The sequence below is a fragment of the Malaclemys terrapin genome, chromosome 25 (genome assembly GCF_027887155.1).
Source record: "Malaclemys terrapin pileata isolate rMalTer1 chromosome 25, rMalTer1.hap1, whole genome shotgun sequence".
NCBI classification, from domain to species: domain Eukaryota; kingdom Metazoa; phylum Chordata; order Testudines; family Emydidae; genus Malaclemys; species Malaclemys terrapin.
In genome coordinates, this window is record NC_071529.1 from 8,202,058 (window position 1) to 8,226,215 (window position 24,158).

The window sequence follows — 24,158 nt, forward strand, 5'->3', positions numbered from 1 at the left end:
ATATCAAAGGCCCCAGCCCGCTGGAGCAACACCCGTACTGGAAACTTGTCAGCTCCAAGACTGGGGGAGGTGAGGGTGTGAAATCAAGGTTGGCATCAACCACTTGACTGATTCCCCCACGTGTGTGCTGAGCGATCATGGAAACAGCGTGTCCCAGATCCTGGAGAGAGTTTGGGGGAGGGGAAGGCTAGTTCCCGTTGGATCAGCGTGCACATCTCAAAGCAGCACCCCGCTGCGAAATGACTGAGAATCTGGGGGACACCCTTAGGGCTTCTAAAAGCTGTGTGGCATTAACTAGCCCCATATAGTTAACGTGGTACAATCCGCTCACTGTGGACTCACTTATACTGGTTATACCGGGAAGGGCAATAGGCTACACTAGTACAAGGCCCCTTTATACCAGTATAACTACATCCAGCCTTGTGGTTGTACCTTTATAACTGTCAGTAAAAAATCACACCCCAATCAACATAGTTATCCTGGGTGTGACCCAGCCTTAGTGGCCAAGGGTTAAAAGGGACATAGGCTCAGACCCTCAAAGATATTCAGGCTCCTGACATCTATTGAAACCAAGGGGAGTTAGGTGCCTAAATACCTTTGAGGATCTGGGCCACAGCGAATACATTGTCATGTCACTTTTGAAAATGGGTCTTAGGCTCCTAAATCAGTCAGCTGCTGCACGGCTGAGCAGAGCAACACCTAAATGCCTTTAAAAATCTAGGTCTTATTATTTAAATACGTGTAATCACAGCTAAATACGCCTCCCCCACATTTCCTTGTTCCGTGACTGTCTCCGCTACCGTAAATATGGCAACGCGTATTCCATATTCAGTATGGACGATCGCTCCCTGCAATGTGCAAATATTTTACATCCTGCCTGTATTATTTGGAACCCTACAACCCTCTTTGTTATCTTCCCTCCCAAACGAAACAGTGCTTGGCTTGCACTGGCTTTCACAGCCCCACGCATGGCTTTTTATTCATTTACTTTAGGGAGATAGGAAGAGATCACTGATAAGCTGGAGGATTTTGTTTACACCGGAAATCAGACTGGTTCCTACTTATGCTTTCCCTCTCCAGAAAGATGTGGAGAAGGGAGCGGAGAAGACAGCAAGAGAAGAAAGGTTTCAGAGTAGCAGCCGTGTTAGTCTGTATCCGCAAAAAGAACAGGAGTTCTACAGCCCGAAGAAGTGGGCTGTAGTCCACGAAAGCTTATGCTCTAATAAATTTGTTAGTCTCTAAGGTGCTACAAGTACTCCTGTTCTTTTTTCAAGAGACGAAAGAAGTCCAAGAGAGAAAGAAAGAGAACAGATAGTAGGGGAAAAAGTTACTTACACAGTCTGATCCTGCCCAATGAAAGTTAATGGGATTTTTTCCGTTGACTTGAATGGGAGCAGGACCAAGCCCTTTAGCCCCAATCCAAGTAAGCATCCCTATTTTGGACAACTCTTAAGCACCAGTTTAATTTTATGTACATGCTTAAGTCCCATTGAAGTCCATGGACCTTATTTAAGCGCGTGTTTAAGAGCTGTCTTGACTAGGGATGGAATTAAACATGGGTTTGATTGCTTTCCTGACTCAGAGCCTTAGATGGGACAGGGACTATTGAATTCATTTAATGTGTGTACATTTCCTAGTGTTTGCGACTGGGATCGCGGGTCCAGTTCTGGTGTTCACACCTCAAGAAGGATGTTGGAGAACTGGAGAGGGCTCAGAGAAGAGCCACAAGAATAATGAAAGGATTGGAAAGCCTGCCTTACCATGAGAGACTTGAGGAGCTGAATCGTTAGCTTATCACAGAGAAAGTTAAGGGGTGACTTGATCTGTCTGTAAGTACCTCCATGGGGAAGATAAATTTGAGAGAGGACTTTTTAGTCTAGCAGAGGCAGAACAAAAGCCAATGGCTGCAATTTGAAGGTAGATAAATTCACATTAGAAATAAGGCATGTATTCTGAATGTGAAGGGTCATTAACCATGGAACAATTGACCAGAGTTGTGGTGGATTCTCCATCCCTGGAAATCTTTAAATCGTGTCTGGAAGTTTTTCTAAAAGTTCCATTCTTGTTCAACCACTAGCTATTTGACTTGACGCAGGAATTAACTAAGGGAAATCCTCTGGCCTGTGTTATACAGGCAGTTAGACTAGGCCAGGGGTAGGCAACCTATGGCACGGGTGCCAAAGGCGGCACGCGAGCTGATTTTCAGTGGCACCCACACTGCCGGGGTCCTGGCCACTGGTCCGGGGGGGCTCTGCATTTTAATTTAATTTTAAATGAAGCTTCTTAAACATTTTAAAACCCTTATTTACTTTACATACAACAATCGTTTAGTTCTATATTATAGACTTATAGAAAGAGACCTTCTAAAAATGTTAAGATGTATGACTGGCATGCGAAACCTTACATTAGAGTGAATAAATGAAGACTCGGCACAGCACTTCTGAAAGGCTGCCGACCCCTGGACTAGGGAATCACAATGGTGCCTTCTGGCGTTGGAATCTAAGAATCTAATGGGGCCGTGACATTTGATTGTGGCCACTAGGTGCTAACATAATAATTTTATTATTATTTATTATTAATACATGTGTTAATTGGGTTCATTTTTTAAACATCCAGTATTGGCTTGCAAAAAAAAGAAGAAAGACCTAAAAGAAAAATGTGGGAAACAACAAACTCAGTCTGTCTTCATTCTATTGTCTAGGGACCCTATTAATACATCATAATACTTCGTCTTGTCATACAGCAACTTTCATCCAAGAATCTCAAAGTGCCTTTGAAAACCGTGGTGAGTATTATCCCTATTTTACAGATGGGGAAACTGAGGCACGGAGAAATTTCCCCTCAATTCTCTCAGCTCATCAGTGAGAAAACAGACCCCAGAAGCCCTGACTCCCACTCCCCCCCCCCCGCAATTCTGCCCAGACTCTGAAGCTGCAGCCCTGTCCTACAGAAGAATGTCTCCTCAATAAATCACAGTGAATTATGACCCAGACGGCTGTGGAAATTGGACTGGAGAAAATGAGTTTTCAACAATGGAACAAGTTTTCTCTGCGGGGGAAGGTCAGATTTCACGAGCGCCATAGATGAAAGCAGCGGCCACACTCTGCAATGGGCTTTGAAATCTCCTTCCTTTCCTCGGGCTCAGGTTCCCACGGTACAATGAGCAGGCCCCGCTCCCTGGTCACTGCTTTGTATCACGAGCTGTCATCCGAGGCTGGCAAGAGAAGGGCTTTGTGTATTTCCCTCTGGGTGAGGTGCTGCTGGAATATTCATGGGAACTCCCCTGCAAGACACCAGCCTGCAACCCTCTTCGACCAATTTCATGCATGGAAAGTTGTGCATAATTAAAATCAAAATACCCTCAGCGGCCATGGTCCTCCGCTCATGGGGGTGGGGGGTGATCATAGGCCGGGGGAGGTCACTGTGAAGGAGATCAGTGATTAAGACAGGGACCTGGGAGCCCTGAGCCCTGGAGTTACTTGGAAACCCTTGGGGGTGGGGGGATATTTCTGTGCTGAGACTGGCTGGTCTGTAGGGAAAGCATCCCGGTGCCATGCCCAGCCAGCCGCCCCTTCCCCACTCCTAGAAAAGCACTAGTGGGGAGCAGGGACTGTGGTGATGGGAGGAGGGCAGGTAAAGAGGGTCACAGTTGGATGGTGCTAGCACAGCGGTTTTCCATCTTTCCCATACAGGGGCCCCTTTTCCCTACCCGCCCTCCACGGACCCATCTAGCCAGGCCCCTCTCCCATTTAGCAATCGGGGAAGGGCGCGGTGGTCACCACCCACCCCCTGACTTCTGGCCCTGTAACCTCCGGCTTAAGCAGCCCCGGACTAGCACCGGGGCTCCTTGATCGGTGCCATAGGGGGCTACTGCCATCGAAGGAAAGGATCGCCCTCAATGACTGTTTATGGGGAAGGAGGCGCCGAGCGGGAGGGACACTGACCCCCAGCCGCAGGGCACGGTGCAGAGGTGCTGGGGGAGAAGAGAAATGGGAGGGGGTGGGGGGCGAGCTCAGAGGGGACCCTCAGTCCCATTGAGACACTGGGGGGAGCGGACGGTGGGGTGGGGGGATCCGGCGCTGTACATGGCTTACTCCCCCACAGCTCAGCCTGCAGCCCCGCTCCCGGGCGCAGGCAAAAGGGGGGGGGACAGGGCAGGAGCCCCCAAATTGGACAGTCCGGGGCTCCATCCCCCGCCCCCGCCGGCGCCCCCTGGCTTCTTCCGCCCCCGGATTAGCGGCGAGCCCCGGGCGGCGCTTCAGCACCACGGCCGGCGGACAGCGCCCCAGCCCTCCTGGGCACCTCCCCGGTGCCGGGGCGCCGGAACAGCCGGGGAAAGGTGGTGGCTGGGCGCGGGGGAGAGACCGCCCCTGCGATCCCCCCCCCCAGCGCTTCCCAGCAGCATCCGGCGGCTCCGGGCGGGGCTCCGTCTCGGGCCGGCTCCCGGAGCCGGGCTGGCAGGGAGGCAGGCGGCTGGAGACTGTCAGGCTCACAGCTGTTGCTGCTGACAGCTCCGCTGGCGGGGCCGCGGTGACTAAGCACATCGAGAATCCCCGGGGCTTGTATTTCCTTCTTCCCACCGGGGCCTTCCCCCTCCCCGCCCCCCGGCCTCTTCCTCCGCCCCCCGAGAAACCCAGCCCCTGCCCGGACGCGCATTGCCCACCCGGCCGGGAAGCCGAGCAGAGGGCGGGGAAGGGGCTTCCCCCGGTGCAGGCTAGCGGAGCATGGGCTCCCCTGGGACGCCGGAGCGAGCCCTCGGGGCGGCCCGGGGGTAAGCCCAGGAGCGACCGGCAGCTCCGGCGGAGAGCGGGGCGCAACTCCCCGGCGGTGGGCAGCCTGGGCCGGACTCCAGCATGCCCGTGCGGAGGGGCCACGTGGCCCCGCAGAACACCTACCTGGACACCATCATCCGCAAATTCGAAGGGCAGAGTGAGTACCGCCGCGGGCCGCCCCCTGCCCTGCCCTGCCCTGCCGGGCACCGCGCTCCCCGGGCACCGCGCTCCCCGGGCACGGGCCGGGGCCGCTCCATCCCTCCCTGCCCGCAGCCGCTGCCGGCGAGAGGCGGGCTCCCTTCCCCGCGGGGGGATTTCGGGGGACTTGCAAAACTTCCTGCCGAGTCGTCAGCCGCGTTAAAGACTCGCGGAGCCCCAGCCATGGCCAGGCTGGGAACAGCGAGGCACCCGTGCGCCAGTCCCAGAGAGAGGCGGGTAGATCGAGGGATAGATGGTGTGGGTGGGGGAGATAGATAGAGTGTATGGGGATAGATATAGATAGATTAGATAGGTGGGTGTGTATGGGGATAGATAGATATTGGAGGTGTATGGGGATAGATAGGTAGGTAGAGTGTATGGGGGTAGAGATATATTGATTAGATAGGTGGGTGTGTATGGGGATAGATAGATTGATAGCTAGATAGGGGGTATATGGGATGGATAGATAGATATTGGGGGTGTATGGGGATAGATAGGTAGGTAGGTAGACTATATGGGGAGAAAGTATGGGGATAGAGATAGATTGATTAGATAGATGGATGTGTATGGGGATAGATAGATAGAGTGTATGGGGATAGCTAGATTGATAGCTAGATAGGGGGTATATGGGATAGATAGATAGATAGATAGATAGAATTATGGGGAGATAGATTGATTAGGTAGACAGGGGTGTATGGGGATAGATAGATTGATTAGGTAGATGGGTGTGTATGGAGATAGATAGATAGATATTGGGGGTGTATGGGGATAGATAGATTGATTAGGTAGAGGGTGAGTGTGGGGATAGATATTGGGGTGTGTGGGGATAGATAGATTGATTAGGTAGACGGGGGTGTATGGGAATAGATAGATTGATTAGGTAGAGGGGGTGTGTGAGGATGGATAGATATTGGGGGTGTATGGGGATAGATAGATATTGGGGTGTGTGGGGATAGATAGATTGATTAGGTAGACGGGGGTGTATGGGAATAGATAGATTGATTAGGTAGAGGGGGTGTGTGAGGATGGATAGATATTGGGGGTGTATGGGGATAGATAGATATTGGGGTGTGTGGGGATAGATAGATTGATTAGGTAAAGGGGGGGTGTGAGGATGGATAGATATTGGGGGTGTATGGGGATAGATAGATATTGGGGTGTGTGGGGATAGATAGATTGATTAGGTAGAGGGGGTGTATGGGGATAGATAGATTAGATATTGCTGGCCAGATGCCATCAACCAAGACTGTAAAAATGGGGTGGACTCTGGTCTTAGTTACACCAGCATAACTCTGGAGTAATTCCACTGAAGTCAACAGAGTAACCTTGGATTTACTAACATACCCGAGATCAGGAGCTGATTAAAATGTAACTCCTCGGGGGGAGGGGTGGGGAGGAGAGGATAAAACCTTTTTTTATGTAGGGGACAGAATGTTCAGCTAGAAAATGGCCAGGTAGAAGTGCTTATTTTAGTGCAAAATGGGCTGTCTGGTGCCATTTGCCTTAAATTATAGGATGCTCCCAGGCAGCCTCCCCTGACGAAATGCTGCCATTTGCTGTTGCTAGAAATAATCTCTTTACATGAATTTTAGTGGGTTTCTTTTTTTCACCTCTAACACAATGAATGGACAGTGGCGCTCTCTGCTTCTAAAGCGTTTGGCATCGTTTGGGGGAGGGCAGTTCCCTGGCGGTAACCGATGCAAGGGGAGCTGTCTTTTTTAGACGTGTGAGGTCTGATACCCCCGTGGGGTAACTTACCCCAATGCCAAGTGAGTGCACAGTGGGTGCCCAATGCTACCAGAGCAGAAGATACAGAGATCACTTTGCTCACCAGCTGCAAGGCGCCAGAGAATTAGGACCCCTGGGTCCCTCCAGCAGCATAATTCAGCCTGTCTCCCATTGCAGAGTTTGCTGGGGAGACAAACTTGCTGCCTTTCCTCCCTACCCGATTGATCTGTAGTTGCCAAAAGAAGAGAAGGGCCCCTGTGGGGAGGGACGTGATCCTGTGAATGGGAAGTTCATGTAACTTGCCTTGTCTATCCATCTAAATTGGCAAGCTGCATCCCTCGTGCCAGCCGAGTGCTGGGGAGGGGGGCGCTGGGGAACTAGCTCATCCACAAACAGACAAGCCTCCCTCGCCCCCTGCCAGCTGCCAAAGCCGCGGCCAGGCGGGCCTGAACTTGATAACTTGCTGCTGCTGCTGCTGTAAACCTCCCTGCTGCCACTTTTGAAACAGTGCCCCATAGTCTTTAGCTGGGGCTACCTCTTAAAGGGACAGCTGCACAAAAAATAAAGGCCTGCTCGTTGGCTCTCTCGCATACACACACACACGGCTCCTTCCAGCTGTAGGAGCCCATCCCCGATCCCCATTTTGGAGGCAGGATTTCATCTCATTCTAACCTGAGGTAGCCCAGTGTGATGGCTTGAGCAGAGCAGGGGGCTGAGAGCCAGGAGCTGCTGGGCGCTAATGCCTCGCTCTGCGACGCCTTGGGCATGTGGTTTAACCTGTAACCCATGCAGGTTACTGCTCACGCATCCCAGTCTGACACCAGCTGCCCCGATAACCTCTGGGGTGAGTGAGAGCAGGAGCAGGCCTGAAAGCTACCAGCTAATAACATCCCCCCTCTTCTCCCTAGCTGAGATCTCCTCCATGGATTCTGCCCTCCTACACACACACACTGTACCAGATTCTCCTTTAGTGAAGGCCAGTTGCGTGCCCCTCTGATCCGGCTTGTATTTGCCCGACCGCCTGCTGTGACTCAATGAAACAATCCAGGAGTTTAATTCCATTTCCCTGTAAGCAGAGTTGCGCTGCCTAGTTAAAATCAACAGCCTCTTTTCCCTCTGCCCACCCACCCGGCTGCCCACTCCCCTCCCAAGCTCTGCTCTAAGCCCCAACTCACTGAAACTAATCCTCTCCCGGTGCCAGAGAGTGGCAGGCCAGCGCACTGGGCGATACGGAGTGATGGCATCCCCTGAGCAAGCGTCTAGATCCATCTGCCAGTGGGGTCAGAGTCATTTAGTGAGTTGAGCAGGGAACTCCACCTGGATCCTGGGTTCTGTGTCTGGCATTGCTGCGCACTCACTTATTCATGCCACTTCTCCTCAGTTTAGCCAGCTTTCAAATGGGTAACAATGGTGACACTTCACCAGCTCACTGCAGGTGCTGGAGCACCATTCGGGAATGTTTGCAAGGCGCTTTCTCCTCCTCTGCTGAAAGGCACCAGGGAAGTGAGAACGGCTCTTCTCCAGCTCTCTGCCATGGCAGGACTGCAAATAGGGGCCCGGGAGTTGCTTGTGGGTCCATTGCGGATTGCAGGAGGCTTCTCCAGCTCCGTAGTGAGCGTGGCCCTTTGCCAATGCACATTCCTCAGGTCAGGTGGGAAAGGAGGCAAACAGCAGAACTGGAATAAACACATTGCAAATGCCACTCCTGTGTAATCAGCGAGCTTAATAGCTAGACCCCAAATGCGCCCTCTGTGTTTAAGAACTGGCTCCGGCTCCAGCCAAAAGAGATGCCGACGCTCGGGAGAGCCATGTTCTCACACACCTGCTAAGGGCACCTCCCACTTGGGTACACCCCGGCCCCTAGGTCCCCACTGATTTCAGTGGGGCAGAATCAGGAGCTGAATGTGGCCATGAACTTCCCGCTCGCTGCCGGTCTGAGCAGCCGTGGCCTCTACGTTGCTAGATTACATTAAGGACAGGAGATGAGATACGTGCTCTAATCCCCTCGTATCATCGGCCTCAGCTTTACAGGACAGCCTCCCAAGAGAGCTAAAGCAACGGTAACAGGCAGAGGAACCTTCATTGATGGAGCAGCCCAACCCCTTCCCTTCCCCGCTGCCTTCTGTGGAGTCATCCAAAGGCTTCCCCGAGCCCACGACGTCCATGTCTGTTGTCCGGATGTCCGGGTAGTTGAGCTGTGGAAAGAATTGCCTAGGGATCTTGTGGAATCTCCATCGTTGGAGGTTTTTAAGGAGAGGTTAGACAAACACTGGTCAGGGGCAGCCGAGCTCAATGGTTTTCAAACTGCGGGTTGTGACCCAGTACTGGGTTGTGGAATGTAAGGCATTGGGTAGTGGCAGCTAACCGCCGACCGGGCCGTTAAAAGTCCTGTTGGTGGTGCTGTCTGGCTAGGGCAGGCTAGTCCCTACCTGTTCTGACACCGCGCTGTGCCCCGGAAGTGGCCAGCAGCAGGTCCGGCTCCTAGGCTGGGGGCCATGGGACTGTGTGCACTGCCCCCGCCCTGAGCACTGGCTCCAGACTCCCATTGGCTGGTTTCTGGCCAATGGGAGCTGGGGTGCCTGCGGGCAAAAGCTGCGTGGAGCCACTCGCGCGCATCCACCTAGGAGCTGGACGTGCTGCTGGCCGCTTCCGGGGTGCAGCGCAGTCCATGGTGCCAGGACAGGCAGGAAGCCTGCCTCTGCACCCCTGCTGCGCTGCTGACCGTGAGCCGCCTGAGGTAAGCCCTTGCCCCAACCCCCTGCCCCAGCCCTGAGCCCACGCAAACCCAGAGCCCCTTCCTGCACCCCAAACCCCGCTTCCCCAGCCCAACCCTGGAGCCTGCACTGCCAGCCCAGAACCCTGACCCCCTTCTGCACACCAACCCCCTGCCTCAGCCCAGAACCCCCTCCCCCACCCTGAACCTCTCATTCCCGGCCCCACACCACAGCCCTCACCCCCGCACCTCAACCCTCTGCCCCAACCCTGAGCCCCTCCTATATCCCAAACCCCTCCTCCCCAGCTCCGCTGGGTCATGGGCATCAACAGTTTTCTTCATCTGGGTCACCAGGAAAAAAGTTTGAAAACCTCTGGTCTAGCTCAGGGATCGGCAGCCTTTGGCCAGGGAAATCTGCTGGCGGGCCGGGATGGTTTGTTTATCTGCAGCGTCCGCAGGTTCGGCCAATCGCAGGTCCCATTGGCTGCGGTTTGCTGTCCCAGGCCAATGGGGGCTGCGGGAAGCGGTGGCCAGCAGATCCCTCGGCCCGCTCCGCTTCCCGCAGCCCCCATTGGCCTGGAGCGACGAACCGCAGCCAGTGGGAGCCGCGATCGGTCGAACCCGCGGAGGCGGTAGGTAAACAAATCATCCCAGCCTGCCAGCAGATTTCCCTGATGGGCCGTGTGCCAAAGGTTGCCGATCCCTGGTCTAGCTAATACTGAGTCCTGCCTCACTGCCGGGGACGGGGCTAGATGGCCTATCGAGGTCCCTTCCAGTCCTACACTTCTAGGATTCTGTTTCTCAATTCCCTGCTCCAGTTACTCAGCGCAGGCACATGCTTCCACTGCCCACATCTGGCTGCACACCTCGTTCACACCCCTTCAGAGGGAAGTTAACAGGCGCACGCAGTGCAGTTACCTTCACCGAGCCTGCAGCAACCTCAGTGCGTGAGTCACCTTGGCCCAGCTGGGCCCCCCCAGATGGATAATCTGGCCCACAAACTAGCCAAGAGGCAGTGCTGCGCTTGGGCAAACTTTGAAAAGAGCAAACCAGGCCGGGGAAGGTGATCGCTGTAAGGTGGGGTGGGAGGGGTTGAACTAGCCACCCACCGGTGTGTGCAGGGTAGATCCCCGAGGAGGAGGAGGGATTACAGAGGGTGCTATGAAGGTCATGGAAGGGAAAAAAAGAGCAAAGGGATGACATTGAGAGAAGGGAAATGTATCAATGAATTATTGACTCACTTATGCCCGTTGTACACATTGGCTTCAAAGAGACACTCCTGAGTTACACCAGCGTCGGGAGAATCGGACTGAGGATGGTAAAGACCCATCAGCTCATTTAGTCCTTCCCCCGGCAAATGCCAGATTATTTCCTGTTGTACGTGTGCTTGCGTTTGGTCCCGTCTAGCTTCAAAGGTCACAGCTGATGGGGCTTCTGCTGCTCCCCCCGGGAAACAATCCCACGGGCGAGCCGATCTCACAGCCAGGAAGCACCTGCTGCTTTTCCACCGAAATCTCCTTAGACTGAACATCATATAGGACGTGTAAAGTGGGCAACATGCCAGACAAAGGGCTGTAGGCAATAATCCTAGGAGACAGTGTGATCTAGTGGTGAGGACCTTAGCTGGCAGTCCGCGCCCAGCTATGCCACTGACCTGCTGTATGACCTTGAGCAAATTACGTCACCCCTCCAGGCACCAGTTTCCCCTCCCATACTTTGTCTTGTCCATTTGGACTGTAAAAGCTGGGACAATCTCTTACTATATATTTGTACAGCACCTTGCACTGGGGCCCTGATCCTGGCTGGGGCCTCTAGGCACTATTCAATAAATCATAGGTTAATGAATAGAGAACCTGAGGGTTTGTCTCATCTCTACTGTCTCTGCGTTAGATCCTCATGTGGTGTAATGGGGCACAGTAGAACGGTGCCCACGTACAGCAGCCGTGGTAAAAACAAAAGCCACTTTTCCCATGCACACAAACACCACTTGGCAGGGACACCAGGGGTGGACCAGGCTCCCTAGCTCCAGAATTGCGTCTCACTGTCTGCACCAGCAAGGAAAGGAGAAAGCGCCTGTCACAGGGCTGGCGCATCCCGTCACAGCGCCCCTTTACTCACAGCTGTCTCGCTCGTCTGCAGTGATGGGGAGGGAAATACAGCGAAAGCAGGAGGCGGTTTGGGATATTGCTAGTGGTGGCAGTAGCACAGCGGACTGGGAGTCAGGCTGCTTTGGCTTCTAGTCCCAGTCCTGCTGCTGCTACACTGGGCAAGTCACCGGGCCTGTCAGTGCCTCAGTTTCCCCTTCTATAAAATGGAGATCATATACATAGGGATTCTGCCATGTTTCATATCTGTCAAGTGCTTTGACATCCCCCAGATGGGGGATGGTTTTAAAAAGCCCCTTGAAGCCCTGTTCCAGCTAAGGAAACATCCCACGTGGTGCTGGGGAAACCCAATGGTTTATATTCCAGTAGCACCCATAGGCACCAGCTGAGATCAGGGCCCCACAGTACTAGGCACTATACAAACAAGTAGGGAGAGACGGTCTCTGCCCCAAGGAGCTTACAATCTAAACCGGTGAGGCAAGAGAAGGAACTGACTTATCAGAGGTCACTGGTGGAGGCAGGATCAGAACTCACCTTTTCTGAGTAATTCTGTGATTTGGCCACTGCCCCAGGCTGCCTCTCTAAGCATCTTGCCCTCAGACACCCTATTTGCATGAAGACTACAAGGACGGTGCCCTGGCAAATCTTTGCACCCAGCTCTGCAGGTGGAGAACCTCCTGTCACTCCCACCCGCACATCCTCCGCTAGGAAGTTCACTTGGGGGCAGTCACCTTTATTTTAACCCTTTGCTTCCCATGCGTCTTTGCAGACCGCAAGTTCCTCATCGCCAACGCCCAGATGGAGAATTGCGCCATCATCTACTGCAACGATGGCTTCTGTGAGATGTTCGGCTACTCCCGGGTGGAGGTCATGCAGCGCCCCTGCACCTGCGACTTCCTCACCGGGCCTGAGACCACCAAAAACTCCATCGCGCAGCTGACTCAGGCCTTGCTGGGATCCGAGGAGTGCAAGCTAGAGATCCTCTACTACAGGAAAGACAGTAAGAGCCCCTCATTGAAATAGCAACATGGGTAGCTAGGTGGGGGATGCACACAGGGGTAGCCATCCTAAGAGTTGTTTGCTAGTGGGAGATGATTGCTATTTATACAGCACTATGGACTGGTCTCCCTCTGTACAGACGAGCCTGATTCTCCTTTCCTACTGATGTACTTCTACGGATTTCCCCTAAGCTACTCCTGATTTACCCCAGGGTGAACAAGAGCAGAATCAGCCCCCAGGACCCGGCCTTGAGAGGCTTAAAATGTGGAGGGCTACCTTCTGCTCTCACCAACGGGGTGACAAGGGGAGCAGGCCGCACAGGATCTGGCCTTGAACTGGACTGAAAACACGACAGAACTGCCTACAGATCCCAGGACTGGGGGTGGCAAAGGGGAGCAGTATGGGGGGGAGGCGACAGCCACTGTCATGGGGAGCACAGAGAACATCCTTATGGGGCTCCTTTGCTCAGTCTTGATTTTTCCCGTTCATTGCGATAAGGGCCCTGTCTTCTGCTTTCTCCAAAAGTGACACCTTGTAACCAGCCAGCCCCAGTTCTGCCTTCATGGCAGCTTGGGTTTCAGTGCAGATGCACGGATCTGAGCGCAGCCCAAGTTTGCAGGGGAGGGCAGGTTACACCCATTCTGAGCATCCAGCAAACACAAGCAAATCCAATGGGCCTGGTCCTCCGGCGCCTTGTGGTGTTATTTACGTCGATGCAAAGCGCGTGTCACCATTCCAATGTGGAGCATTTCCCCCTCCGGCAGGATCAGACCCATACTGCACAAGTGGCAGGATCAGACCTGATGGGCCCATTTTAAAGAGGCCTCCCCAAGTGAGTCTGTGGACGGGATCCTTAGTCTGGCTGCCCCACGTCAGTCTGGGCTGTGGAAAGGTCCCCTGAAGTGTTGTCTATTTCTAAAGCGACAGAAGGTCTTGAGCAGTCTTCTGGATTGAACTTCCCTCGTGCTTGAGATCCCAGGTCCTGACCCAGAACCTTTCGCCAATGATTCAAACCTCAAAGTCCAGCCCTCAAACTTCCCAACCTATCTCCCTTAGGTACTTGTCTGGACCCCATCCCATAGTATCTGAGCACCTCACAGTCACGGCTGAGCAGAAACTCATAACCCTCCAGGAGGCAGGGCAGAGCAATTATTGCCATGTTCCTGGGGGCGGGGGGCTGAGGCGCTGTGATGAGGTATATGCCTCACCCTGGCTCTGAAAGGGTTAAGGGGAGCTGGGGAGCTTAATTAGCAGTGGCACCTGGTGGTTGGGCCAGGCCCAATTAAAGATGAGTCCTAGCTGGGGGAGGAGCCAAGTGGTTAGTACAAAAAGAGGAGGCCCACCCTGGAGTAGGGAATGCTCAGTTCCTCTCTGGGTAGCAGACAGTTGATGAGGATGCATGGTATCTAGAATAGAGAACTTTCTCTCTAGGGGGCCAGGAAATGGGGCAAAGCTACTAAGCTTGTGGCTTGTTCTGGCAGCGTTTAGACCTCCAAAGAGGCAGCCCAGGGAGGTGTTTGGGTGAGGAGGGACACAAAGGGGCGCCTGAGAGGGATAAAAGCTTGAGGCTTGAGGAGGCCAGAAGTGGCTGAAGTCTGTATTCTCATTGGGGACTTGTTGGAGGACTCCAGGGGAGAGCCCTGCAAATCCAGCTCTGAGAGAACCTAGCGAGGCCGTGGGGCCTGAGAAGGCTGAGACATCCTGGCACCTGAGGAGAATGCAAGTACGCAGTGGGTCCAGGATGGGGCTCTGGGAAAGGCTGGCTGACAGGCTGAGGGAGGAAGAAGCCCAGGGTGGTTGCAGGGGTGGCTCTGACTAGACAGACCTTGCCTGCTCACTATAGGGTCTCTGGGCTGGAACCTAGAGGAGAGGGAGGGATGGGGTTACCCCACCAGCCCAGGGGGAAGGTGGTGCAAAGCCCCCTGACAGAAGGGGATAAGAACCTTTGAAGCCCTGAGGGTTGAAGGCCCATGGGGCCCAGCGGCAGGGGCTGAAACCTGAGGTAAAGGACACTGGACTCTTGTGGGTCGGACTTTGTTACCCCAGAAGGGGTGGGGCTAAAAGCGACCTGGCCAGGTGGCCGAGTCCCAAGAAGGAGCCCGCTACAGGGCCAGAGCGGTTGTCAGCCCTAGACGAGAGGCATCTGCTACACCACGCCCCGCCTCGAGGGCGTGCGCTGAGGGGATGTCTGCTCGTCCACAGGCACAGTGATACCGAGGTCATAGGCTGGGTCATAGGCTCGCACCATCCTTCCTCCCTTAGAATACACCCACGGGTGCAGTGCCCAAAGTTGGGCTCCTTGGGGTCAGGAGGGCTCTGACTGTATCCTACTGCCCCTGGAATGACGACTCTCTGAGGCCGCTGCCGCTGGTGGGGCAGATGGGGCTCGGATTTGCTGCACTGCCAGTCTTCTGCTGCCAGCTGTGGCAAACAAGGCTTCCTCCTTCCACCCAAGCAGCTTTGGGGTGGGGGGCTTGTTAAAGCAAAAACAAGACTTTGGATGCACATTACAGGCTGGGCCATGGCTCTGCCCTGTAATCTGATTGGTTAGGGTATAAGTGTAACGCCAACAGACCCTGGCTGTCAGCAGGCAGGATCGAACCTGCGGCCTCTAGAGCTTAGCGCGTGAGCATCTACTGCATGAGCTGAAATCCAACTGGCTGTTAACTAAGGCGGTAGAGCGGATTCATTTTCTCTCTCGCTAAGTGGTCTCGGTGCCACCAGATGGGCCAGAACACCCCACCCAGCAGGTGTGTGTGTTACGTAAGCAGGAGAATGTGATACCATTTGAACGTCCTCCTGAGGCAAAGCCCCTGGAAATCAATGGGCAGACACCCACTGACGTCTGCGGGCTTTGGATCGAGCCCTGCAAGCGCCGACCGAGCAGAAACTCGACTGTTAATTCAAGGCTCTGCTTCCCCTTGGCCAGCGCGGTCCCGCCGTACCCAGGCGGTGTTCTGCTGGCGGGATCCAAGCTCTGCTTCCCTCCAGCAGAAGGTGGCTAGTGCGGGCGCAGATGGAATTGCATTAAGATGAAAATGAAGCTTTGCTGGGAAATGCCGGTGATTAATTCTAATGCTGCGGGGAGTTAGTTAAACATTGAGGGCTTGATGCTGCAAACAGGAAGCATATGGAGCCCCAACCACAGCCAATAGGTGCTCCCCTGGGAGAGGGCTTAGAACATTAGGTACTCGCTAGATATGCAAATATTGTTTTGTAAACAGCCCGAGGCACCTTATTAGTGTTTTATCCTTGAAACCCCAATGGAGATGTGGGGGTGGGGAATAGTGTTCTAGGTATGAACACCAGGCCAGAGACAGTCTCTGCCCTGAAGATCGGGTAACCTCACCAGACAGCAAATGTGAAAAATCGGGGTGGGGGTAATAGAAGCCTATATAAGAAACAGATCCAAAAATCGGGACTGTCCCTATAAAATCAGGACATCTGGTCACCCTACCTGGAGACCTTACAACTTAAATAGGCTAGCCAGATGAAGGGTCTGTGTGTGTGGGGGGGGGGGGGGGGACAGGAGGGGGGGAAGAGAGGAAAACAGACCTTAAGTGACTTGCCTAAAGTCATGCAGCAGGGGAAGCTCAGAATAGACAGGAAGGGCATTGGCCTGTGTGACACTGGGCAAGACATTCTGCCTCTGTGCCTCCATTTCCCATCTGTAAAATGGGGATAATTGCACTGCCCTGCCTCCCCGGAGTGTGTGAAGATAAATGCCTTAAAGACAGAAGTGAGGGGGACACATAAGTGCTTTAGATACCTAGACTAGGACTCAGGTGTCCTGCCTGCCAGCCCAGTGCCCCATCTGTTGGCCACAGCACCTCTCATCTCACCTGTCCCTGTTTCACTGCCTGGGTGACCCGGCGTGGCACTGAGAGAGCTGTCATGCGCCAGGAGGCTGATGGCCTAGATTAGGACTCAGTGAATGCTGTCCCTGTTTGAATGAGGGTGACTTTCACCACGCTCCTATTGAGGGAAAATAACACTTCCCTTCCTGCAGCTTTGGCTTCTGCTCCCCCTGCATTCCTGGAGTCCTCCCATTACGAATGACTGGCCGCACGCATCAGTAACAAAGACCTCATCAGAGTCTCTCTTCTTGCAGGGTGGTTAATTGCTTTTATTCTAGTGGAGCAACTTTAAAATCTGATGTTTGGTGATTTGCCCCTCTCGCTAAGCAGCTGTAGTGACCAGGGTAGCGTCTGTATCGCCCTGCGCTTTCCCTTTAAGAGCCGGGGCACAGGGGACTTGTCTTCTCAGAAGGGTCTACTGTGTCCTTCTGTCATAGGGGGGGTGGGGAGGTCTTCACATTAGAGACAGTGCATTCTGCCTATGAGGAGCCAAGCATGGGTGTGTCTTAACGGCCTGATCCTGCCAAGTGCCGAGCTCCTTCAGCATCTCTGCTAGACAGGCAATGTGCCTCCCTAGGGGGGACAGCCTGTGCAAGTGCAGTGTGATCTAGGGGCGGCAGGAGGAGAGCCAGAGCGCTGACGTTACAGGATGGGGGGCAGGAGTTGCTCAGAGGCTGCAGATAGAGATTTTTTTTTCCTGCTGCCTTCGGTGTTTGCCAGGGCTCCTTAAAGAGGGAAAGGCGACTCCGCCAGCCCTGCTCAGAGACTGATTGTTGCAACCGCCGGGGGGGAGAGAATCCTGGGGTGACGATTAAACTGACAAACCACAGCTATGGTGATGTTCCGACTGCAGGCAGCCCAGATACACGGGCGAGGCCGGACTGGTGCAGAATGGCCAGCCGAGCCACTGCATTGGCTGGGCCACAGGGCTTGAGTTGGAATGGAGACCTGACCCTGTTTCTGTAGGCACAGCTGGGTGCTCGGATGTCCAGGCAGTCAGATTTGCATTCCCAGTTAAGTGCGGGGGCGGGGGGGCCTCAAAGAGTCCAGCACTGAAACTCTGGCCCCTGATGTTCATGGGTCCCAGCATGCCCCTCCCCCCTGTGCTTTATACTGGGGGAAGGTGCTGGATTGACAGCCCTGGTGAATGGTGCCCCCCAGACAAGCTCCCCCCTATTCTGTGCTGTGTTATCAGGCTGACCCTCAGCTCCACCTCCATGAGCTGTTCAGTCCTTGTGGCATCTGCTGAGTTGCACTAACCGGCCCCTTGGCTTGGGTCAGTCCGGCTGGTTCTGGGCAATAGGGACGCCGTCCACTAGGAAGTGGCTGGGAACCCTCTGTGCTGACTCGCTTCACAGAGGCCCCACCAAAGCGCTCTCAGAAGAGATGGGTCTTCAGCAACCACCTGCGTGGGCCCTGCGAGCGAGAAGCGAAGAGGGCCGGATTTTCAAGTGCCCAGCACCCCCCATCGGAGACCATGTTCTCCCAGGAGCTCAGCATCCAACTGGAGAACTCTTGGGGAGGGGGAAATCTGGCCCTGATTCCAGTGCCTAAACGGGAGCATTTAGTTTGTTCCCCAAAGAGCTTAGCCTTTTCGGGCAGTGTTTGTACAGCACCTAACACCGCGGGGCTGCGGTCCGTGAGCAGGGCTCCCCGGTGTACAACAAGAATGTTGGAAATTCTCCCCAGTGGTTTTCCCTGCCCCAGGGTGCCCTGAGCCACCCTTAACCTCCCTCCTCTCCCCTGTGCCGTGTTCTGCTGGCCACAGGAGAAGCTCAACCAGTTCGGCACTTAACCTGGAAGAGCGGCTGCCGCTTTTTTTAATGCCTTGAAGAAAGCCGTTCATGTCTATTTTTAAAACCCTGCCCCGCGGCACTAGGCTTTTCAAGGGGAGCATTGTCTCCCCACAGCGCTCCGCCTGTGAGCGTTCAGCCCACTATAGATGGGGCTTATCGGCAAAGAAAGGGGCCTGCGTGCGAGGGACCTGCCGCTTAATTACACAGCGGAGGCTCCAAACCTGATAATCCTCTTTTTTAAAATTTGTTTTATAACGTCGCCACCAATCTCCAGGCTCTGCCGTTTCTGACTGCAGTGCAGCCGGCCCGGCAGCTCGCCTGCTTGTTGCGTTGCTTTTTACGGCCTGCCAGAGACACAATTATACCTAGTGGAGACATGTCCGCTCCTTTGACTAGAAAGAAGCCACTGCTAGGGGCTATGCCGCTTGCTGGCATTTACCCCCCGAGGAAACGGCGCTGAGCGTCAGAACTGCGAGGGAGGGCTGTGGCACTTGCACTGGGTCCAGCAGCAATAAATATTTGTGTGCGCACATGTGTGTGTATGTGCACGTTGACACATACATGTGTGTGACTCAGATGTCCCTTGGACGAGGTGGCTCAGAGGGTAATGGCCCATCAGAGGAAGGATGCCATGGACAGGAGGCTGGTTGCTTAGTCATCTCAGGGACATGTAATCTAATAGGTCTTTCCCAGCTCTGTTGGTTCACTCGGTGCAACTTCCTGAAAGGGTGAGAGATCCCCCTCCTAACACAGGCTGCATCAGAGGAAAGCAGGGGCAGGTCCAAACGGCACCCCTGCGCCCCACCGTCCCTGACTTGGTGAATTCAGATCCACACGTGGGCTCTGTGACCGAGAAGTCAGAACTTCTCATCCAAGTCTGTTGCTTCTATCTCTGACGCTCAGTAACGCCTCCTGCCACGTAGTCTTGCATTGCATCCTCTATACAGAAATGATCCCTTATCCCAAGCTCTGCTTCCTCCCGCTTGCACTCCTTACAGCTGGCTCCAGACCGGCGCTGTGCTGCAAGAGAGGGGAGCTGATTAGGATGGGTGTGGCAAGAAAAGCCACCTCACCTGCTCCCCGGTGCTCTGAAAAGCAGGGCTCTTCATCCTGGAGCGGTTCTCCGGCTAAGGGCTTGAGGGCTGGCTGCTTCCCCTGCCAAGAACATGGGAAGGCAGGCCCACCAAATTCCTCTCCCCTCTGGACCCTTCCCATGACTCCTATTCCGGGCTCTACCACTGCAGGATGGTGACTGATCTTGGCAGCTGTTGCAGGAACTGCTGGCCAAGCCATTGTTCCCATTCCACTGGGACCTCTACCTGTCAACACCCTTCTCAACTGTTTACCGAGTTCTCATAGGTGGCACCATCTCTTTGTAAGTCGGTGGACCATGAGTTCTTAAAGGTGCGGGTCTGCACAGCAAAAATAGCAGGGCCTCCTACTTACCTGCCTTTTGGCCAGATCAAACCTGCCCAGTTACAGGTTAAAAGGTTTTCTAGCTGCCAGCCCTGCCCAATCTGCCTGGGATCTGAGAGTCAAACTGGGTTCTTCCCTTCCCGCAGACCGTTTTACGCTCTCGGTCACAGCAGTGCCGACTCCGCTGTCTTCAGCAATACCCTCGATGGATTCCAAGGAATTTGCAATGGTGTCGCTGATTGGGACTTAATAAGCAATTGTGTTGATGCGCTAGAGAGAATAAACCCCAACTCCCATTCTCATTATGCTGACTCCGTAGGGCTAATGGGAGTAAAAAGCACTAGCCCCTTATTTCAGTCCCTAAAGTCAGCAGAGAAGGGGCTACTTTTTCAGTCATTTTCCATCACTTTCAACATCATGAAGTGAGGCAGAGAACATCGGGAAGGGCACGCTGGTTAGACAAGGGGCTTGTCTACATGGGACACTTGAACATTAATCCGAATTAACTAAAGGTATGAATTTAAAATGGATTAGTTAAACTACATTAAACCCCTGTGTGGATGCTCACATTTGGAGTTAAATTCACACCTTTAGTTAATTTGGATTCCTGTTCCTGAGTGTCCCTGTGTAGACAAGGGTTCTATTCTCAGCTTCACCCCTGACCTGCTGTGTCACAATTTCCTCCTCCTGCTGCTCTTCATTGCATCACGGGAGGGTGGGGGGCAGTTGCTTCAGGATTGGTTGCTGGGCAAAGTCTTTTGATGTCCTCAGATGAAAGGTGCTATCGGAGGGCAAGGGGACAATGTGAGGAGACAATGCTTGTAACCTCTTCCCTCTGCATTCTCGCTTTGGGAGGACTTGACGTTGCTGACTTTAGCATCTGTCACTTTGGCTCTTGTAACGGGTCTGCCCTTCCATGGTCAAAGCGGTGTGGAATCCTAGTGGTTACATGCATCCCTGACTGCTGGTACCTAGAGGCCTACACCAGATACAAGCTCTGCTGCTCGAGAGGCAGTGTGGTCCAGTGGGTAAAGGCATTGGTCCAGGAGCCATGGGACTATTTCCCCACCCTGCAGGTGCCTCTGGACAAGATACTTCACCTTTCCCTCTGCTTGTCTATTTAGAGTGTAAATTCTTCAGGGCAAGGACTCTCACTGACTGTCCAGCCCCTAGCACCACGGGGCCTGGAACTGGGGCATTTAGGATGCTACTACAATACTGATTCTAGTGTCTGTTAATGGAGAGGCTCCTCTAGATGGAATGGCAGAGGGTAACTGAATGGGTCAGCAGGGAAATAAATGAGGGGTGTTGGCAAGTCCATTGTCATTGGGCTTTGGAGTTGATGCCCTACTGGGATGGGTGGGGGTGGGGGAGTCCACGCCACTCTTGAGGCTAGGGTGGCTTGAGTGGCTTTCCTCAGACCTGAGTTTCATTTCTGCATGGGGCTTTAAAAGGGATCTCTGCCCCCAGGAGCCAGTGAGTTCATGTAGACCTGTTGCTGGCTATTGTGACCACTCGGGTGGAGGGGGGATGCGGCAGCTAGAGACGTGAGCTGGTCAGTGCTACCGTCTGTCCCTTGTCAGGCAGCACATGGTGGGGTAAAAGGATAAGTGTGTGTATGTGGGGGGCGGGTCCTTCCCACTCTGCCCCACACTGGGTCCAGGGGCCACTGTGGAAAGCAGCAGAAGCCGGGACGTGGCTGATTCAGCATCCCTAATCACCCTGTTCAAAGCCAAGCAATCTGTCCAAAGTTAATTTCCTTACAAGATGACTGACAGTGACCGAGCAGGAGAGCCAGGAGGTTAATTACAAGCTCATTTGCTTCAGCCAGCTCCCCAGGCAGGGAGGGAGCTGCCAAGGGCGACAGTCCCATCCATCCATCCCTGCTCACGCCGTGTTGTTTCCTGGGCTCTTCCCTTCCTGGACCGTGGGGAGTAGCTCTGCTCTAATGTGCCCCCACCAGGAGAGTCTAAGGAGACGCTGGAGGCAGCCTGACACTTTGCTTTAATGCAAAAAGGAGCAGCTGTTGCTACCATTCATGCTCTTGGCTGCAGACTGGCATTTGCTTTCCCTCTTGCACCTTGGAGGGGCCCAAACCCCCTGCCGCTGCCCAGACCTAACCCCCTCTATCGAGGCAGCCCTCATGCTGGGCTTCCAGAAACGCATCATGGGGCCGTGCTGAGCAGAGATGCCGCGCTGCTGGCTTTGGTCTGCAAGCTGGAGGGAGGGAATCCGGGGGTCATGAGAGTGGAATCCCGCAGACCCTGGTGGAGATGTCTGCTGAGGGGCACTCTAGGGGCACTCGGATGCAGCTCTAGGCTATGTGGGGCCGGCTCTGCATCGACAAAACAGGGCCTGGTTTTCCATTGCCCTGAACGTTGCATTGTCTCTTGCAGCCGTGCAAAGTGGGTGGCAATCCGCATTGGGCACCCAGCTTGCACTGATGCAAATGATGCACAAGGGCTGGGCCAATGGAGAATTGGGCCCAAGGGCCGGGAATGGGTAGGCCCCTGAATGGGATTATTTTCCCTTTGCTCGTGGGGGATGCAGGGCATGGATGAAATATTGCCGGAGCCCAGGGAGCAGCAGCAGCTGGCAGCCTCTATTAGCGTGGAGTGGTTTTCTTTGTAATCTGCAGGCATCTGATGCTTATGAATATGAAACTGGCGACACCAGCTAAAGCCCGCTGGCAGCTGGTGTCAGCCTCCTTCGTGCAGTTCTATTAAAGCAGTTATAATTTGCAGCGCAGCCGGCTATTCCGGTCCTGGCCCTTCACCCTACCCCAGCTCTAGGGATCTTCCTCAGCCTTGACCTGCAGCACCTTCTGCTATCCCAGGTCTGGTCCTCCCTGGCCAGAGACAATCAGTGGTGGGGCTAAATGGGGTTGTGAATTAGGGATTGCAGTGAGCCCAGCAAACTCACTTCATTTGGGACCCACCCCCGCAACCTGTCTCGGGAGGGGAGCGGGGAAAATGAGTGATGGGAACTTCACGGCATCTCTTCCCTGCGGGAGGCCCAACCGCAGAGAAGCGTCTGCCTTGCTCGGCTGCTTTTCCGAGCTCTGTGTTGGCTTCTCAAATGATGCTGGAGTTGAACAGCGAGGCTTGAATTCTCAAAGGTATTTAAGTGCCGAGTTAGGCATCTAACTGCTTTGGATGCACTGGGCCCTAGGGCCTGCTTCTCTGCTGTCTTGCACCTTGTGCAATCATCTGCATTACTGCAAAGCACGTGCAAAATGCTACCCGGCCACACTGCTGCAGTAGGGGCCGGAAGGCTGCCCTGCACCCTTGTGTTGTAACTTGCCCCAATGCAAAATCCCACCTAACCAGCGCATCCAGTGGGTGGCAGTATTTCACACCCACTTTGCACTGGGGTAATCCACGGCACAAGACCACAGCAAGGAGCATTCCTGCCCAGGTCCCTTGTACTGAGCCCAGAGATAGGATGTACAATGACGAGAAATCCTTCCTGCTGGCACTGCTCTCCTGGCTATCCCCAGGTGGAGCTGTGCTGGTGACTTCCCTGTTGAACAGACACCTTTTCAACATGTTGCTAGAGCCCCTGAGCAGGCAAGGGATGTTCGATTCCAGCAGGGGGATTGAACTTACTCTGGGAGAGAAGAGACCTGAGTCTCCATTGCCCAGCAGCTGGTTTTATCTGCACCAGGTGACTCTGGTTTGGTAGCATTTTACAGCTGGTTGGCACAGGTGCAAAAGACCATGTGACAGGCAGTGGAGATCCAGGCAGAATCGGTGAAGGGAGACCGTTGTGATGCTTGATCTAAGGCTCCTGGTGTTTACAATGTGTCTCTGACGCGGGAGCTGAGCACATCTGACCGCTCCCAGAGCTCCTGGAAGCAGCTGTACCTGGGTACCCGGCCTGAATGCTTCCATCTCTAACTCCTCCCTGGGGCCTGCGTCTCCTCTGCCTGGCACCATGTGGTGTCATTGACAACATACAAAGGGAGTTAAAATTCTGCCTTCCCCGGTCGCTCTCACCACTGGGGAGCATTTCACACCCACCTGGCACAAGTGTAAGTGACAGCGCGGAGCCCAAGGCAGGGCCAATTCGAGCGCCTTGGTCCCGTCTCTTCTACAAAGCTTCGTAGCGGTCGCCGGCATGGGTGCATTGCTCCAAGCAAGTTCTAGGGTGAGCTGCTGTGCCCACAGAGCTGGGATATCTCCGTGTTGCCAGCTGAATGCTCACAATTTTATTACAAGTCTTGTGATATTGGGTGCTTTCCTTAAAGCCCCAGTGCCTGGAGTCATGTGAATGAGAGCATATCAGCTTTCATTTTAAAAAACAACATTTCTAGCTGCAGAGAAAAACTGGAAAACTTGGCCTGAGTACAACCTCAGAAGGCAAATAAACAGAACCCAACATTTACTGGGCAGTTTTTTGTTTGTAATCTCAGGATTGTTAAGCCAATCTCGTTTTGTTTTGGGGTGGTCTGACTCATGATCTCTTAAGGTTTGGGAGTACTGTGAGCTCCCTGGGGAAGGTGGGTCTCTTCCTGCTGTGTTTGTACAGCACCAAGCACAGTGAGGTCCTGGTCTGTGACTGGGTCTCCTAGG

At 54.0% G+C, this 24,158-nt stretch overlaps 1 protein-coding gene across 1 annotated transcript in view; it reads left to right on the plus strand.

Moving 5' to 3' along the window:
- The first annotated feature begins 4,704 nt into the window (after positions 1-4,704).
- The window catches only part of KCNH6 (potassium voltage-gated channel subfamily H member 6), a 97,959-nt gene continuing 78,505 nt past the window's right edge, over positions 4,705-24,158 (plus strand). Inside the window, exons 1-2 of the mRNA XM_054014412.1 lie at positions 4,705-4,929; positions 12,286-12,516. Of these exons, the coding sequence (XP_053870387.1) occupies positions 4,854-4,929; positions 12,286-12,516 (307 nt within the window). The 5' untranslated portion in view covers positions 4,705-4,853. The remainder of the gene's footprint in view (positions 4,930-12,285; positions 12,517-24,158) is intronic.